Here is a 15,682-nt window from a genome sequence, read left to right on the forward strand (position 1 = left end):
CTGTATTTTCCCTTTTGTTTCCAAATGTGAAAACTTTGGAGCAAATTCCTGCTCTCTTAGCCACTAAGAGTCAGAAGCTATATAGCAGCCTGCTGACTGCCAGTGTCCTAGTGGATTCCCAGCCTTTTGGAAACTTTGCCACACCCATTCAAGCTCTTGTCGATATTGCTCTTGGTTTTTTGCTCTTTGTAGCTGTGGGCCTTTGCTTTGCCAGCTGATAAAATGCATCCTGCTCTCTTAAGGCTTCCTGCAAATTCCCTTGTGCCATAAACAGGAGAGCACTTCACCTGGGATGGGCTGTTGGTATCTCCTCCAGTGTATCCATTGTTCTTGTTTGTGCACATCTCTGGTGGTGTGGGTGCCTTGAGGCTGCTCCTTTGAAGTAGAGGCCAATTTCCTGGTGCTTGCAGAGGTGCAGGACCAGGAGTATTGGAGTGGTCCTTCTGCAGTGGGAGCGTACGGGACCTCCCATTTGCATGCTTGGTCCCTTGTGTGAGTTTAAGCTTCCTGCCTTTACTACATTTCAGAAAAATCTAGAGCTCCAATCCTAATATAAGATGTGGGCTTGAGACTGTGTCCCTTCCCTTCTCAGTGAGAAATGAACAGAATTGGTCAGTGGGGTTTTCTGATGACCACAAAGCTTTTGTCAGTCTTCTTCTGAGACCTGTATCAGATGCCCAGATCAAACTGGCTTTCCAGCTGCTGTGTCCAGAAATATCATTTGAGAGCTCTTATCATTTGAGAGCAATGTTCAAGGCCAGGTTGAATGGGACTTGAAGCAACCTGGTCTAGAGGAATGTATCCCTGCCCATGGCAGCGGGTTGGCACTGAATGAGCTTTAAAGTCCCTTCCAACCCAAACCAGTGTTTGACTCTATGAACATTTGCAGACCTTGCCTGGTCTATCTTGCCTGCTTGCCTTTCCCAAAGGGTCTGAGAGATGTTCTCAACAACCCTCCTCAGCCAGGCAGAGGGACCTGTAACCCAAATACAGCTGAATGCTGGAGGATGGAGCTTGCTTGCACAGTTAGGTGTAGCTTATGCATTTCCCTCAAAGCCTGCATTCTGCTTGTTAAACAGATGTCTTTTCCAAAGCACTGCTGTGATGCCTTAATCATGATTTTTTCCAAAATTGTCAACCTTTGCCTTTAAAACCAACAAAATAGCCCTAAACAGCAAGCAGGAGGAGAGGGTTCCTAAGTTAAATGTCTCCACTGCCCTCTGAAAGTATTCATGAAATGAGCACAGTGAAAAGTGAGTGCTTCTTAGAATCATAGAATAGTTACGGTTGGAAAGGACCTTAAGATCATCTAGTTCCAACCCCCTGCCACAGGCAGGGACACCTTCCACTAGAGCAGGATGCTCCAAGCCCCATCCAACCTGGCCTTGAGCACTGCCAGGGATGGGGCAGCCACAGCTTCTCTGGGCAACCTGTGCCAGCACCTCAGCACCCTCACAGGGAAGAGCTGCTGCTTTATATTTAACCTGAAATTTCCCTGTTTAAGTTTGAACCCATCACCCCTTGTCCTGTTGCTACAGTCCCTGATGAAGACTCCTTCTCTGGCATCCAAAGCCTCTTGCAGGCTAACGACCAGGGTCCTTGTACTGTCTTCTTCAGGTGGGTTGCTAAAATGTTTCAGCACCAAGTGCCTGGCTTCCATGTGGTGATACAGCAATATTCCTCTGTTAGCAGGAACACAGATGCTCTCTTCAATAACTCACCGCATCTTTCAGTGGATGAGGACAGTGTCGTAATTTAAACTCTCCATGGTTAAGCAAAGCAAAAGGACTGTTTATTTTGCCTATCAAATGCCTTCGTGACTGCAGGAATGGACTCCAACACCTCCAGTTATTTCCAATATGCAGTAGCTAACTTCTGGCACAGCATTACCATAAAGACAACTTAACCCAGTGTGGTGTCAGGGGAAAGGAGATAAAATGCTCCCGAGTTCTCTTATTTCTTCAAGATGTATTTAATGCTGCTTGCTCACTTCTTTGCTTCAGCTGTCTGCCTTCCTGTCTGCTGTCTTGGTGTCATCAGGCGTCAAGACTTCTGCTGTGGGAAACTTGATGCAAATCCAGTTGGAGGCAAGAGAAGTGGCTTTTTTTTTTTTTTTTTTTTTTTTTTTAACCTAACAACCCAAAACCTCAGGAAGAATAAATATTGCAGAGAAGAGAGGTGCCAGGGTGGGAAAAGCTCTGTTTAACATGCAGATACTTGTACAAGAATGGCTTGGTATCAGCTGGCCATGAGCACCTTCACACTGAAATTAGCAGAAGGTTCTCGCTGAGTAGAGGACTGAGACTGAACATAAGGAGCACAAGGGGAGCTTGAAGAAAGTGTTTCCAAAAGGAGTTTGGCAGCTTAGCTGTGAGAGGAGGAGGCCTCAGCATCCTGCAGCCCTTACAGGGGTGGCTGAGAGCAGGGTTCTTCTCTCAGTGTAGCCAATGCTTAAGAGAATACCTGGTAGGGAAAGTGCCTTCAAGTAAGGGAAGTACACTTGACTTGCACGCATACTGTTTCTCAAGTGTAATGATAAAAATTGAACCTTCTTAAGTAAACCCTGGTGAGGTTGGGACATGGAAGAAGAGTCACCAGGCAGGGAACAGACTTTCTTGGGAGTTCTCCTTTACCCCCGGCACAGCCTCATGCATTGCTCAATCTGGACTTCAGGCTCATCCCTCCTCGATGGACAGACTCTTCTTGAGAACCTCTATGCCTTTCCCAGTGTAGACTCCACACCGCTTGCGTGGCTACATGTTGCTTTCATGTTCAGCAGAAATATCTTCCTCTTGAAAACAGCCAAAGTTAAACAGCTTTATTGCCCTGGATGAGCTGGCTTCAAATGAGGATTGGTCCCTTCTTTCAGCCATGTTTGCCTCAGGTTTTGCTGTGAGGATCACAGATGTGTCCTGCCTTCCCTCCCTGCCCTGCCTGGCTGATCTGATCACATCAGGGATACGATGAGCTCTTTGGCTCAAAGGTGGAGGCTTGTGGTGTATTGGAGTGCCTGGGACCGTCCTCCTTTTCTCTTCTTGCTTCCCTGGGGTTTGAGTTGCTGCTTTCTTATAACAACTGCTTTCATGATCCCTTTCCTCTTAGGGTCTGCTGGGCCAGCAGGTCCTCACCCCATTGCTTCAGGGTCTCACTCTGGGGTGAAAAAGGAGCAATTGTGCATGGGATAACAGAGCACTGGGCCTCTAGGCACTGGTGGGGCTGGTAGAGTGGAGTGCAAGACGTGGTGACTGCAGAGTCAGGGAGGGTGAAGATGGAAACCCAGTGGTGTTGCCACCTGCAGAGTAAACTGAAGGAGTCTGGAGCTTGCTGTGTTGCAGAAGGATTTTTATATTCATTGTCACAGTGCAGGGTATGGTGAAGGGTATTTAGTGATGCTTGAAGGTGCTTCAGGAATCTTTTTGTTTGTTCTTGGACTTCTGCTCTTTGGCTTCTTCTGATTGGCTTTGAGGTCTCTATCACACCAACAGCAGAGATGGCTGCTGATCTCAACTGTTGGTGCAGCTGTGGCTCTTCTGGTTGCTGTGAGCAAATACAAGCTATTCCAAGTCATCACAGAGGGGAGAAAGAGATGTGGTGATACTTGCTGATCCAGCAAGGAAGAAGCAGTGCTAGAATCATTCCTGATGTCCTCATGTGCCAGTGATTTAAACAGTTTCTGCATATGTGTCTTGCCAGCTCTTCCCAGATAGTGTGAAGGTCCTTTGTGAATAGATTCAAATGATCTACAGGAATCATTGAAATACACTCCTATCTTAGAGCTAAGCTTCAGGAGTAGTGAGTATTGTTGAGTTCTGCTTAAGCAGGTGATGTGAGTAGCTGCTGTTTGTCCTGCTTAGGGCATTTAGTATCCAGGAAGGTGATGGCTTTTCTGGCAGCTGATGGTTATCAAAAGCTCAGTCATAAATAACGCCCCCCTCCAATGTGTTAGCCCATTGGGATATGGTTTGGCAGCAGGATGTGATTGCCCATGAGCCAAGGCCTGAGGTGCCAGGTGGAAAGCCCTGACCAAGCATCGCTCTGAAAGAGCAGGCAGGAGCGAAAAAGTGCTCTGGTTGCTGTCAGTGCTGGATCTTGTTTATGGTTTATCTCATCCCGTGGGTCAGAGAAATCCAGTCTGAGGGGGTCTGACAGGCTTCTTCAGCAACAGCTTTTTTCCATCAGTGGAGAATACCAGTGAGTGACACTTTCCTGGCCACCCTGGCATCTGCCATCAGTGGGCTCAGGTCTCTGGCAGTCGCCTGCGTCCTTGCTTGCTCCCAGCCAGTGTTCTTGTGTGCTTGTGCAAGCTGCTGGAGATCCATCTCCTAGAGCATCTGAGAAGCCTTTTTGGAGAAGCCTGCTTTGCACTGATGGGTGAGCATGCTGCTTGTCCCTCACCTTAAAAAGTTTCGTGCTTGTAAGCCTGGTCTAAACCTGCACCAAGCAGATAGAGCTGATGCTTCCCACACACACACCTTGATAGTGTGGGCAGATCTTTGTAAGCTCCTGCTGAAAGCAAGTTTGGTTTTTGGCAGAATAAGCATCCACGTGTGCTGCTGGATACAATGACACTGTCTGCCAGTACCAAAATTAATCTTGTCGGACTCAGTCTTGCCATAATGATTGGATGTTAAGCAGAAGTTCTTCCCTGTGAGGGTGCTGAGGCACTGGCACAGGGTGCCCAGAGAAGCTGTGGCTGCCCTATCCCTGGCAGTGTTCAAGGCCAGGTTGGACAGGGCTTAGAGCAACCTGGTCTTGTGGAAGGTGCCCCTGCCCATGGCACGGGGTTGGAACTGGAGGAGCTTTAAGGTCCCTTCGAACTCTACCCATTCTATGATTCTGTGATCTCTTCATGTTTCTTGTTTGCTACACTTCATACACATGTGGGAATTCCTGTTGCTGGTGTGCTTGGGGCCATGCTGATCCCAGTAGTGTGGAAATGAAGCTTGAAAATCCAGTTGTGAAAAGACCTGAAACAGGCCTGGGGACAAGTCCAGTCAGTTTACCTCCCACAGAGGCCTATGGGCAGGTGGAGGAAGTAAAGAAGGCTGTTGGAGGGTTGGTGAGGAGTCCGCAATACCCTTGATCTGAGAACCTGAGTGTGCAGCTTCTCACTTCCTGCTGGTGAAACAGAGGTGCTTTGTGAAACTTGGAATTGAGAGGTATGGAGATGCTAAGGTGTTGACAGCCATCTAGGCACTGAAAGAATAATTTTGGCTGCAAATGGGAACCTGTTAATTTGTCTAGCTGAGGAAATTAAAATTCTGTGCACATTATTCCAAAGGAGACTTTTCAAAATCTGAAAAAAAACCAACAGATCTTACTTGGAGCTGTCTGCAGTGATGGAGCCAGCTCCCTCTCTATGTGCACATCTGTGCTGTTCTCTCTAGGGGAGAAAATGGTCATGACAGTATATCTGGGATGTGTGCTCTGGAAGCATGATGTCTGGAGCATGCCAGCACTACATGGAAGACGTATGAGGTTATCTGGGATCACCAGGAGCTGTTTTTAAGGCAACTCCCCAGAGGACATAGGAAGCTACAGTAAAGCCGGTCTAACACCCGTGCTGGGGAAGATGAGGACAGCAGCAAGGCATTAGACAACTTGGCCATGGAATCTTCTTGACCTTTGGGAAGCTTTCCTTGACAATCTTGACCCTAAATGCACATGCATGGGGCTGTGTTATGACTTGGAGGGTAAGCTGGCAAACAGTGAGTTCCTCAAGTTGTGGTCTTGACCTTGCACTCTGCTTCTGAGAACCTTGAGCTGGGTTTTTGCTGGTGTTTTATCCTTCTTCCTATTTAAAGAAGATCCAGGCAGCAGCTGCCAGCAAGCTTAAAAGCTCTCTCCTCCTAGAGCACATTTCTGTCAGAAGCAGTCTTCACAACCTAGGCCATGGGTCTGTTTCTCTTGGCTAAAGGAACTTGTCAATCCAGAGCTGAGATAAGTAGACTTTATTTCACTTACTGGCTGTTTGTCTTGGAAGGGGGTCACCACACCTTTTGCTTTGTTATTTCCTGACTCTCATTCATTCATATGTGCAGCCTTGGGACCTGGAAGTCAAAATAAATACTACAACAATTGAAAGAGAGCTCAGAGTCTCTCTTTTTTTCCTTTTTCCCCTCCTAAAATGGGCTGTGTCCTGGTAGTCGGTATTTCATGATTGGGTTCCTGGTTTGTGGAGTTTTTTAATTCTGAAAAATCACTACTTCTTTTTTTTTCCTATCTAAGCTTAGGAGAAACTGATTCTCTTCTCCAAAACAAACCCAACCTCCCATGCTTTTTGAGAAGGCAGTATTTTGACTGTACTAGAAATGACAGAACAAAAAATTCTGGACTCCAGGCACGAGCTCCAGGCTTTTCGTGGAGGAAACTGAAGATGCATCTGCTCTGCCCACACCACAGATACTACTGCAGTTATGAGAACTCACTGTCAGGGTGCTCAGAACAACCTCAAACCCAACCTTTGAAGGGCTGGCTCTTCAAAGATGAAAACCAGACCACCACGTGTGGCTTGCCTTTTGTACCCTCTCCCTTTCCCCCTTTTTTTTGTATATTATTGAGCCTTTGTGCACATGGTACAAGTGCAGATGCAGAGGTGTTGGGAGGGCCAGCAAGGACAGAAGCAAGCTCTGCCTGGAGAGCAGCTGCCCTGGATAGATAAAACCCCAGAATCAGAATTGTTCTGACGCAGACTTTTCAGAACAGTAACACTGGGCAGGCTTTGTGAGAGCTGCTTGCTCTAAAAGAGCTGTGAGAAAGGCAAACAATGTCCAGGCACACCCAGTGTGTTCAGGGAAGGCTTCTTTTCCAGTCATGGGGAGCAATTTCAAGTGCTAGCTCGAGACATGACTTTATTATGAGGGTTCAAGTGCCTTTGTGGCTCATATGTCCTGGTAATTATTATTCTTGTGTGCTCCAGATCTCATACTGATGATTATTTTTTCATTAACCTGAGGAATATCACATGCCTGGTTCTATACAGGCTTTCCCCAGGTCATCACTAGCTTTGGCAGCAGCGTTGGCAGGAGGATTGGGTAGTTTGAGATTCCCATCTGTGTAGTGGATTGTCCATTTCAATGAATAAAGGAGCAGTTCCACTGTTTGGAGGGTGCTTGACAGTCTCTGCCATGTAGCAGGACAGAAGCTGGGTGTATCTAGGCATCTCCTAGGTAGAACTAGGCTGCTGGCTGAGACTTTCCTTTGCCAGATTAGTGTCTCTTTTGCTTGCTCTGGGGACTTGCCATAGGAATGTCTGTTCCCAGAGGATACCCCTGATTCAGAGAAGGCTGATTCTGTTGAACTTGCTGCTGAAATGATCTGTTATCCTGGAGTCCAGCTTGGGCTGGTTTGGTTTGCCCTTAGCTTAGTCTCACTGCTGCTGGGTTTCATCCTGTGCTTGTTCCCAGCTGCACTGCCGCCTCTTGCAGCGCAAGATCATCTGTTCCTCTGTAGTTCCCATTTCAGGGCATCTTCCGCAGAGTAACCTTGAAGCACCTGTTGTCACTTGAAATGTCCTTGATTGCAAAGAAGGGACTGACAACAAGTCAGAAAAAATAACGGGAGAGCTGCAAGAAGGCTGCTGCTTGAGACAACTCTCTAAATGCTGTATGTGCCCAACTGGTCCTGAGAGGCACCTCCTGATGTGCTGGATTGTGTGCCTGCAGGGCTGTGCACAGCCTACTTTCCTTGAGTCTGTCCTCAGAAGTACTTTGGTTCAAGGAAAGCTTATTTGGTAGGAATTGCTGTGGACCTGCGTGGTGGCCAGCAGTGTGGTTGTGGTCCCGAGTCCTACTAGCCAGGCTTGGGGTGGAGGTGGAGATTCTCCAAAGTGCTGCTCCATGTCATCACAAGCACAAACTTCCCTGTCCTGCTTCCCCATCCTTCCAGCTCATTGTGCTGCACCTCGAGAGTGTAAGGGAAGTAAGTTGTGGATGTGGGTGGTGTTCAGGAAAAATTAATGTGGGCTTGAGGGTGCTGCAGAAGAAAGGGCACAGGGGAAGGTCCTACAGTGAGACCTTTGCTCTGACCCTCTGGGATGTCCCAACATTGCTGTCCTACTTTCATTCTCTGCCAGTGTGGCAGTGATAGCAAAGAGGTGACAGAATGAGACAGGTTCTGGAGAGGGAAAACCTGCTGAAGATGGGTGTGCTTCATTAGCTTCATCATGTTGCACTGCCATCCCACCACTGAATGCGTAAGAGGGAAAGAAAAAGGCTTGTTTCTGCCTCTGTGAGTTTGTATTGGATTTGTCACAGGAGGAGAGTGTTGTTTTGCTCCTCCAGATACATAGTCACCAAGGCAGTTCCTCCTCCTTCACAGACACTGCTGCTTTCAGAATGATTTGGGGGATGTTCAAGCCAAAACAGGAGAAAAACCTTCCCTAATATCTTGGGACAGTGTTAGTACAGACCTCTTGTCTCAATTTTTGCCCTAGCAACCACACAAATAGTGCAGCTGGAGCAATGTTCTGTCGCTCAGCTTTCTGGTTTCTGCATATGGAGGTGATGTCCCTTTCATTTTGTCTACTATGAAGCTTCCTGATTGCTCCTGGTTTTCTTCCACCAGGGCATTCTCTTGGTTTATGACATCACTAATCGCTGGTCCTTTGATGGGATAGACCGATGGATAAAGGAAATAGATGAGGTAAGTTGCATTGAAGAACATGTGCAGTGGTCTACAGCAAACATCTAGGGAGGTATCACCTGAGGTGCCACCTCTGATGTGGGGACAAGCATGGCTGCTATGGAGAGGAAACAATGGCTGCTCAATAATAAGCAAACCAAGAGGGTAACCTTCCTGTGTAATAGAGTAGTGTAATAGAGTGTAGGAAAGGGCTTGGGAATGGTCAAGTGAGATGGGAAGGTTCCCTCTAAAATGGCCGGGGGGGGGGGGGGGGGTAATAAATTAATCTTCCTCATCATGGGAGTTCCTCTCTGTTGCAGAACAGTTCCTATTTCTTTGCCCTTCACTGCTATTACAGCTCTACTGGGTGTAGGCTTCCCTTACCAAGGACAAGCCATGGTTTCTCCACTTCTTTCCTTTTAAAGCATGCCCCAGGTGTCCCTCGGATCCTGGTGGGAAACAGGCTGCACCTTGCCTTCAAGAGACAAGTGCCCACGGAGCAGGCCCGGGCCTATGCAGAGAAGAACTGCATGACATTTTTTGAGGTCAGCCCCCTGTGCAATTTCAACGTTATAGAGTCCTTCACAGAGCTGTCCCGAATCGTCCTCATGCGCCACGGCATGGAGAAGATCTGGAGACCCAACAGAGGTCAGTAGTGAGGAAGATGCTCCATGTGGGGAAGCCAGGAGAGCTGAAATGGGAGGGATAGGACTGTTTGCTTAGGTGGGAGGTGTGTTATTAGAAACTGTGGGATCTGTGAAAGCACCTGACATAGAAAAATGCCTCTGGTCGAACAAGTTGAGGCTGAGCCACAAGAAGCTGCCTGTACTGGTGCAGGAACCGAGCAGGCAGTGGTGAGGGATGGGCAGCTCCAGAGTAGTTGAGCATGTCTGGGATCTGAATTGCTCCAGGGCACCCTGCACCTCTCCACTTATTCTGGATGAGGCCTAGTGCAATTAAGCTCCCAACTTGAAAGTACTCTGCTCTGCTCCCCAGGCTGAGAGAGCTGGGCTTGTTTAGCCTGGAGAAGAGAAGGCTCCGTGGAGATGTTAGAGCAGCTCCAGTGCCTAAAGGGACTACAAGAAGCCTTCTGGAGAGGGGCTTTGGACAAGGGCCTGCAGGGACAGGACAAGGAGGGATGGCTTTAACCTGACAGAGGGGAGGCTGAGATGAGCTCTTAGGCAGAAGTTCTTCCCTGTGAGGGTGCTGAGGCGCTGGCACAGGGTGCCCAGAGAAGCTGTGGCTGCCCCATCCTTGGCAGTGTTCAAGGCCAGGCAGGACGCAGCCTGGAGCAACCTGGTCTAGTGGAAGGTGTCCCTGCCCATGGCAGGGGGCTGGAACTGTGTGAGCTTTAAGGTTTCTTCCAACACAAACCAGTCTGGGATTGAATGAGTGGGGGCTGCCTGCCCGGGAGTGGCCGTGTGGGTTTCACTGCAGGCTGCAGGTGGAAGCGTGCCCTCGTGTGGCCGCTTGCTAAGGTATCGACTCCAAGCAGACTATCCAAAGCAGGCTCACGTGATGTACGCCGAGCTACGAGGACGCTAAAATGCCTGAAAGGGCAGAACCCTCTTCTGGCCCGGTGGGATCTCTGTTGCTGCAGGCGCTCTGCAGAGAGCCGGCTCCAGGCGCTGTGGCTGGTGCTCCTCGAGCAGGTCCAAAATGAGACTGTCCTACACTGGGACTTGCTGAACCTGTTGCCTCCTTTCCTGGGCATGTCCTTTTGGTTGCCAAATGACAGCTTGAGAAGCCACGTGCCTGGTGGGATGCCATCCAGAGGGACCTGAACAGGCTTGAGAGGTGGGCCAGTGTGAACCTCATGAAGTTCTACAAGGCCAGGTGCAAGGTCCTGCCCCCGAGTTGGGGCAGTCCCCAGCACAAACACAGGCTCTGGAAGACTGGATGGAGCAACCCTGAGGAGGACTTGGGGGTGTTGGTCAATGAGCAGGGCCCCATGACATGGCTTCAGTGAGCGCTTGAGCCCAGAACTCCCAAAGTGCTGGGCTGCATCCCCAGAGTGCAAGCAGCATGAGAGGGAGAGGATTGTCCCCCTCTGCCTCACTCTGGGGAGACCCCCCGCTGCAGTCCTGATCCAGCTCTGGGGAAACAGCACAAGAGGGACATGGAGCTGTTGGAGCGAGTCCAGAGGAGGCCATGGAGATGCTGCAAGGGCTGGAGCAGCTCTGCTCTGGGGACAAGCTGAACTGACTTGTTCAAGGCCAGGTTGGATGGGGCTTGAAGCAACCTGGTCTATTGGAAGGTGTCCCTGCCTGTGGCAGGGGGTTGGAGCTGGATGATCTTCAAGGTCCCTTCCAATGCAAACCATTCCAGGATTCTGTAAGTGTGAGCAGGGCTCTGGTTACCCAGACACTGGGTTAGTTAAGAGGGGTGGCAGTGTCTAAGCCCTGTGTTGACACCAAAGCTGCTGTCTTGCAAAATGTCTCAAACAGCAGATCTTAGCTTGGGTTTCTGTTTTTGATCAAGTAATCTGTTACAGGCTTTTATTTAGCGAGTTCAACCCTTATTATTTTCTACCTCCAAAGGAGCAAGAACTGTGCAGCATAAGGAATAGTTGTGGGGAGGAGGCAGTCCTCGAAATCTCTTGTCCCTTGACTTGTTTGGTCTTTCCTCCCACCAGTGTTCAGCTTACAGGACCTGTGCTGCCGAGCCATCGTCTCCTGCACCCCAGTCCACCTCATCGACAAGCTTCCCTTGCCCGTCACCATCAAGAGTCACTTGAAGTCCTTCTCTATGGCCAATGGGATGAATGCAGTGATGATGCATGGCCGGTCCTACTCCTTGGCCAGCAGTGGTGGTGGGAGCAGCAGCAAAGGGAACAGCTTGAAGAGATCCAAATCCATCCGCCCACCCCAGAGCCCCCCACAGAACTGCTCACGCAACAACTGCAAGATCTCCTAGCAGGATGGACACCCCTTGAGCTTCTGCCATGTCCGCACCCACCCTCTGATGTACAGCTCTTTGCACACTGACCCCTTTGCCACTGGATCCCTCCGGATGGGCCACACTCACTTTCCCGATGGCACACACCAGAGTTAGGAATACGCGTACGGTTTTTGCTTTGCATAGGAAGCGTGGTGCCAGCTGGATCTCACAGAACTGGCGGGGAGAGGATCTGCCAAGTGACCCTCCAAGAATGCTTTTGGGCTTTGCCTCTCAGCCTGGTGTGGAAAATTCAGCAGCTGCCGGCTTGGGGAGGGGGGAAGGGGAAAAAAAAGCTGATCCAGGCTCAACAGAGAAATGGATTTAATGGAAGATTGAGAGGCTTAAGGGAGTAGGCAAGGAGAGTCTGTGCTGCAACTTTAACTCTTGGACACCTGAAGAGATTGCTGGTGCAATAGTGATCATTCAGTGTAGGGAAAAGAGAAGAACAGGGACAGAGGACTAATGATAGTTTTCACCGGGATGTTAACCTGCTGTTGCCAAAAACCGGAAGGAAGATAAGGCAAGAGTTGCCCAATGAGAAGGGGAGGGAGCAGTCCACTTGCCTCCTTCATTTATTTATGTAAATATTATATATATATATATATATATATCACTTGTTTTTTAAGCTTTTTTTTAAGAAGCAGTCAGGGAGAATTTTATGCAGCCATGTACATACGAGCACTGGATTAACTTTCCCAGTGTCAGAAAAAGGGGAAAAGTGGAGGATTTCCAAACAAAAACACCCAAATGCTTTAAGAGACTTTAAATCACCACCTGGGCTTGTGCTGGGGGGGGGGGCGCGGCGGAGGGGGCTTAAATACTATGTATGCAGAAGGAAAGAACAATTTGTGTATAATCTGCCCCAAGCTGCTTTATTCGCATCAGTCCCTAAAGTTTCCGAAGGCAGGGTGGGATGTGAATGGCTCAAGGGACAGAGCGAAAGGACCATGGTCTCAGCTTGTTTTCAGCAGCTCTGAGGTCAGACTGATGCTGTGCTCGCTTTGCACCTTCTGACACATGGATGATGGGGACTGAGGAGCAGAGGCTGGAAGTGTCGTGCCCAAAGCAGAGGAAAACCACTGAATTTTGTCCCTTATTGCAGCAAAACCTTGGCCACCACTTCCAAAGCCCTCTATCTGCAACACCCCTGTGCACCAGCCCCTCAATCCTGGCTGCTTCTTCCTTTGCTTTTCCAAAGACATGCTCTGCCTTTGGTAGCATTGCTGTGGCTCCTCCTAGATGAAAGTGGGGAAAGGACAGAAGCAGCTTTTCCCACTGGAGCATGAAGGAGCAGGGACTGAGAAGGTGAAAGGTTTGTGTGGTGGAGACCAGTGAACCCCCAGGTCCCATCATGGCAGAGTTACTTGGTAGCCCCAGGGAACTGGGAAAGCAAACTGCTTTGTTCTGGATTGTGCTCTGTGGCTTGTGGTGTGCACGTGCTGTGGGAGATCTTCTGTCAAGCAAGTGCAGTGTGCATCCCTGGCTTCATCCCATGGTTGACCTGGCCTGGAAACTCACCTGGAGCCTTGCAAACAACACCTAGCCTTTACTGCAAAAGCTTGGCAGTGGGACTAAGCGATCCTCAACAGATCCTTGTAGGCAGCCAAGACGTGTAGATTGTGAGTAGCGTGGTAGCAAGTGAACTGCTTTTCCTTTTGCTCCTCAGCAAGGAGCCTGGCTAGTGCAGTTTTGTCATCTGCCTCCTGGTGTTAGCAGCTCCTCAAGGCCTGGCCTGGCTCTTCTCCACCCCCAGAGCAGCTTGTTGCATTGCACGGGCAGAATGAAGCCGTGGCAGCTCCTGCACGGCCGACGGACCCGCTCTCTTCAGGCAGCAGCCAGGGGCACATCCCTCCATGGAGAACAGTCTCCTTCCCTGAGCAAGCTGGAGGTGAAGGAGCCTTCCCCCTCCCTGCTCTGTAGAACAAGATACAATAGAGGGGTCATGCCTCTTGGCTTTCTCTAGTGTGTTTTATTGCCCAGCTGAAATGAGTGAGGAGAGAATTAAACCCCAGGCAGATGGAGGGGGGAGAAGAATCCTTTGTAGTGGTGGTTTGGCTCCAGAGCAAAGCCGCAGCCGGGCCCAGCGCGGTGGCACAAAGGCTGGGGGATTTGGAGAACCTCTCTGGAGTGGCCGGCACCTGCTTCCCACCACTTGACACACAGCAGAAGACAATCGCTGGCTCAGCAGCCTGGGGATATACGGCCAACAGGTGATGGGCACCACAGGAGCAGGGTGACTTCTGGAAAACAGCACCCTGGGCTTCCCCCTGGCAAGGGGTGTGAAGTGGGATGAAGGCTTCCTCCTGCACCTGCAGAGCTGCTGCATGGCTGGAAACGAGATGCACTGCTGCTCGGTTTGGCTTTGCCACGTGTAGCACCTCCCCACACCCCTTTCCTTGTGGTTGATTTCTTGTTTTCTCACCCCATACAGTCTCAAAGGACCCTGGCTGTAGTGAGGAGGGAAGATTCACCTGGAGCAATTGCTCAGCAGAAAAACTCTTTTTTTGTTGCTGTTGTTGTTAATTTAAGAGGAAAAATTGTTGCATCTTATGTCAACACTAGTCTGTAGCTGCTCTCCAACACTTGTACCATTCCTGAGTTGGGTTTTTTTGGGGGGGGGGTTTGGACTATCCTTTTATTTTTTTTATTCCTTTGTACAGTCAATGTTGTTCAACTGATTCTACATGCATTTGTTTTGTATAAATTAAAGTCTTTTTTTGTTGTTGTTGTTTTGAACTACCAGTGGTGGAGAAGTTGGATCAGTTTTGGGGCGGGCTGGGATGAGGTTGAAAGGAAAAGGTGGGAGTTGTGCCCAAAGGTGGGGATTTGGGGCTGCTGCAATGCAACTGTGTGTTGCCACTTCCAGGTCATCCATGAAACAAGTTGGGCTGCAGTTTCTGGGGCCTCCTAAAAGTTGTGATTACTGGGCCTGGTGGGGTTTTACCCTTCTCTGATCGAGCAGAAGCTGAATCTGTTCTTACTCTATCTGCCTTTTTCAGAGCATGGCTGAGGCTTGAATTGTGGAGCTCTAAGGCAGCGCAGACAAGTTGGCAACACGTTTAGTCATGTAGGTGGCTGCAGCTTGTGTGGGGCTGTGCTCAGGCCCGGGTACACAGGGACAGGTTTTGCAAGTACAACTGAAGCCTTAGCAAGCCTCTTTGAGCCAGGGTGGTGCTGGGGAGTGGTGGGTTTCACCCACAGAGCCCAAGCTGGCAGCCAGTGTGGGATCAGCGGGGCTTTGAAATGGAGAAGGTGCCATGAGGAGCTCAGAGCGCCCGTGTCTGGGAGCCCCAGCACAGGGGCTTTGCTCCTGGGTGCAGGGAAACTTCTCCTCCCCTGATCCTTGTCTCTGTGCTCGCAGCCCACCTCCGCTTGACCTCCCTTTTCCCTGCCTGCTCACTTCCCTGGGATCAGATTTTCCACTTCGTACCAGACCGGCCACGCCTGTTTTAACAGCTTAAGCGGTAATTGCCGGGGCTGGGAGGGGGTAGGGGGCAGATGAGATAGTGTCTGCAGGCTGGAAAACCCTGGAGCTAAGGTGAAAGCCTGGTCAGGGAAGAGCCGTTTTTTTCCCCTTTTCAGGGGTGTTCTGGAAATGTCTGTTCCCTCTTGCCAGCAGACTCAAAGGTTGTGTGTGGTTTCAGGTGGGTAAGGACAGCTGGGGCCAGTTATGCCAGAGGTGCCTGCCTCTGCTTAGGAAGAGCAGGGAGAGACCACCGTCCACAGCCTGAACCTGGGTGCAGAGGCTGGGAGAGCTTATGGGGGTCCCTGATCTTAGGGAAGGAGCAGGTTGCTCTGGGCTGCTTCAGGTCTTTCCTTGTTGAGTGTGCTCCTCCCAACTCACCTTCCCCATTTGAAGGTATCAGGTTGGTCCCACTGTCCCCTGCAAGGGTTGTGCCATGCAGGGTCAACCATGGGTCCCATCACAAGGAACGGTGACCTGCATCTGATGGCACCTGGGATGCTTGACAATGTAGTTGCACTTGCCCATGGGCGCACTGGTGGGGCAGGAGCCCTTTAAGGCCCAGGGAGGGCTGTGGCAGGGTGCCCTTTCCTTCAAGACAGGATGTTGAGCCGGTTCCTGTCCTCCCCTTGCTTGGAGGGAGGAGATGAGATGTAA

General features: G+C 50.0%; 1 protein-coding gene across 2 annotated transcripts in view; it reads left to right on the forward strand.

The window, feature by feature from the left end:
- The window catches only part of RAB40C (RAB40C, member RAS oncogene family), a 37,857-nt gene extending 23,559 nt beyond the window's left edge, over positions 1-14,298 (forward strand). For both annotated transcript variants that reach the window (XM_062611996.1, XM_062611995.1), the window contains 3 exons: positions 8,566-8,643; positions 9,048-9,270; positions 11,258-14,298. In XM_062611996.1, coding sequence (XP_062467980.1) covers positions 8,566-8,643; positions 9,048-9,270; positions 11,258-11,538 — 582 coding nt within the window. In that variant the 3' untranslated portion in view covers positions 11,539-14,298. The remainder of the gene's footprint in view (positions 1-8,565; positions 8,644-9,047; positions 9,271-11,257) is intronic.
- The last annotated feature ends 1,384 nt before the right edge of the window (positions 14,299-15,682 follow it).

This window comes from Pezoporus occidentalis, unplaced genomic scaffold (genome assembly GCF_034315485.1).
Source record: "Pezoporus occidentalis ecotype Australia unplaced genomic scaffold, CSIRO_AGI_Poc_V1 ctg158, whole genome shotgun sequence".
Taxonomy (NCBI): domain Eukaryota; kingdom Metazoa; phylum Chordata; class Aves; order Psittaciformes; family Psittacidae; genus Pezoporus; species Pezoporus occidentalis.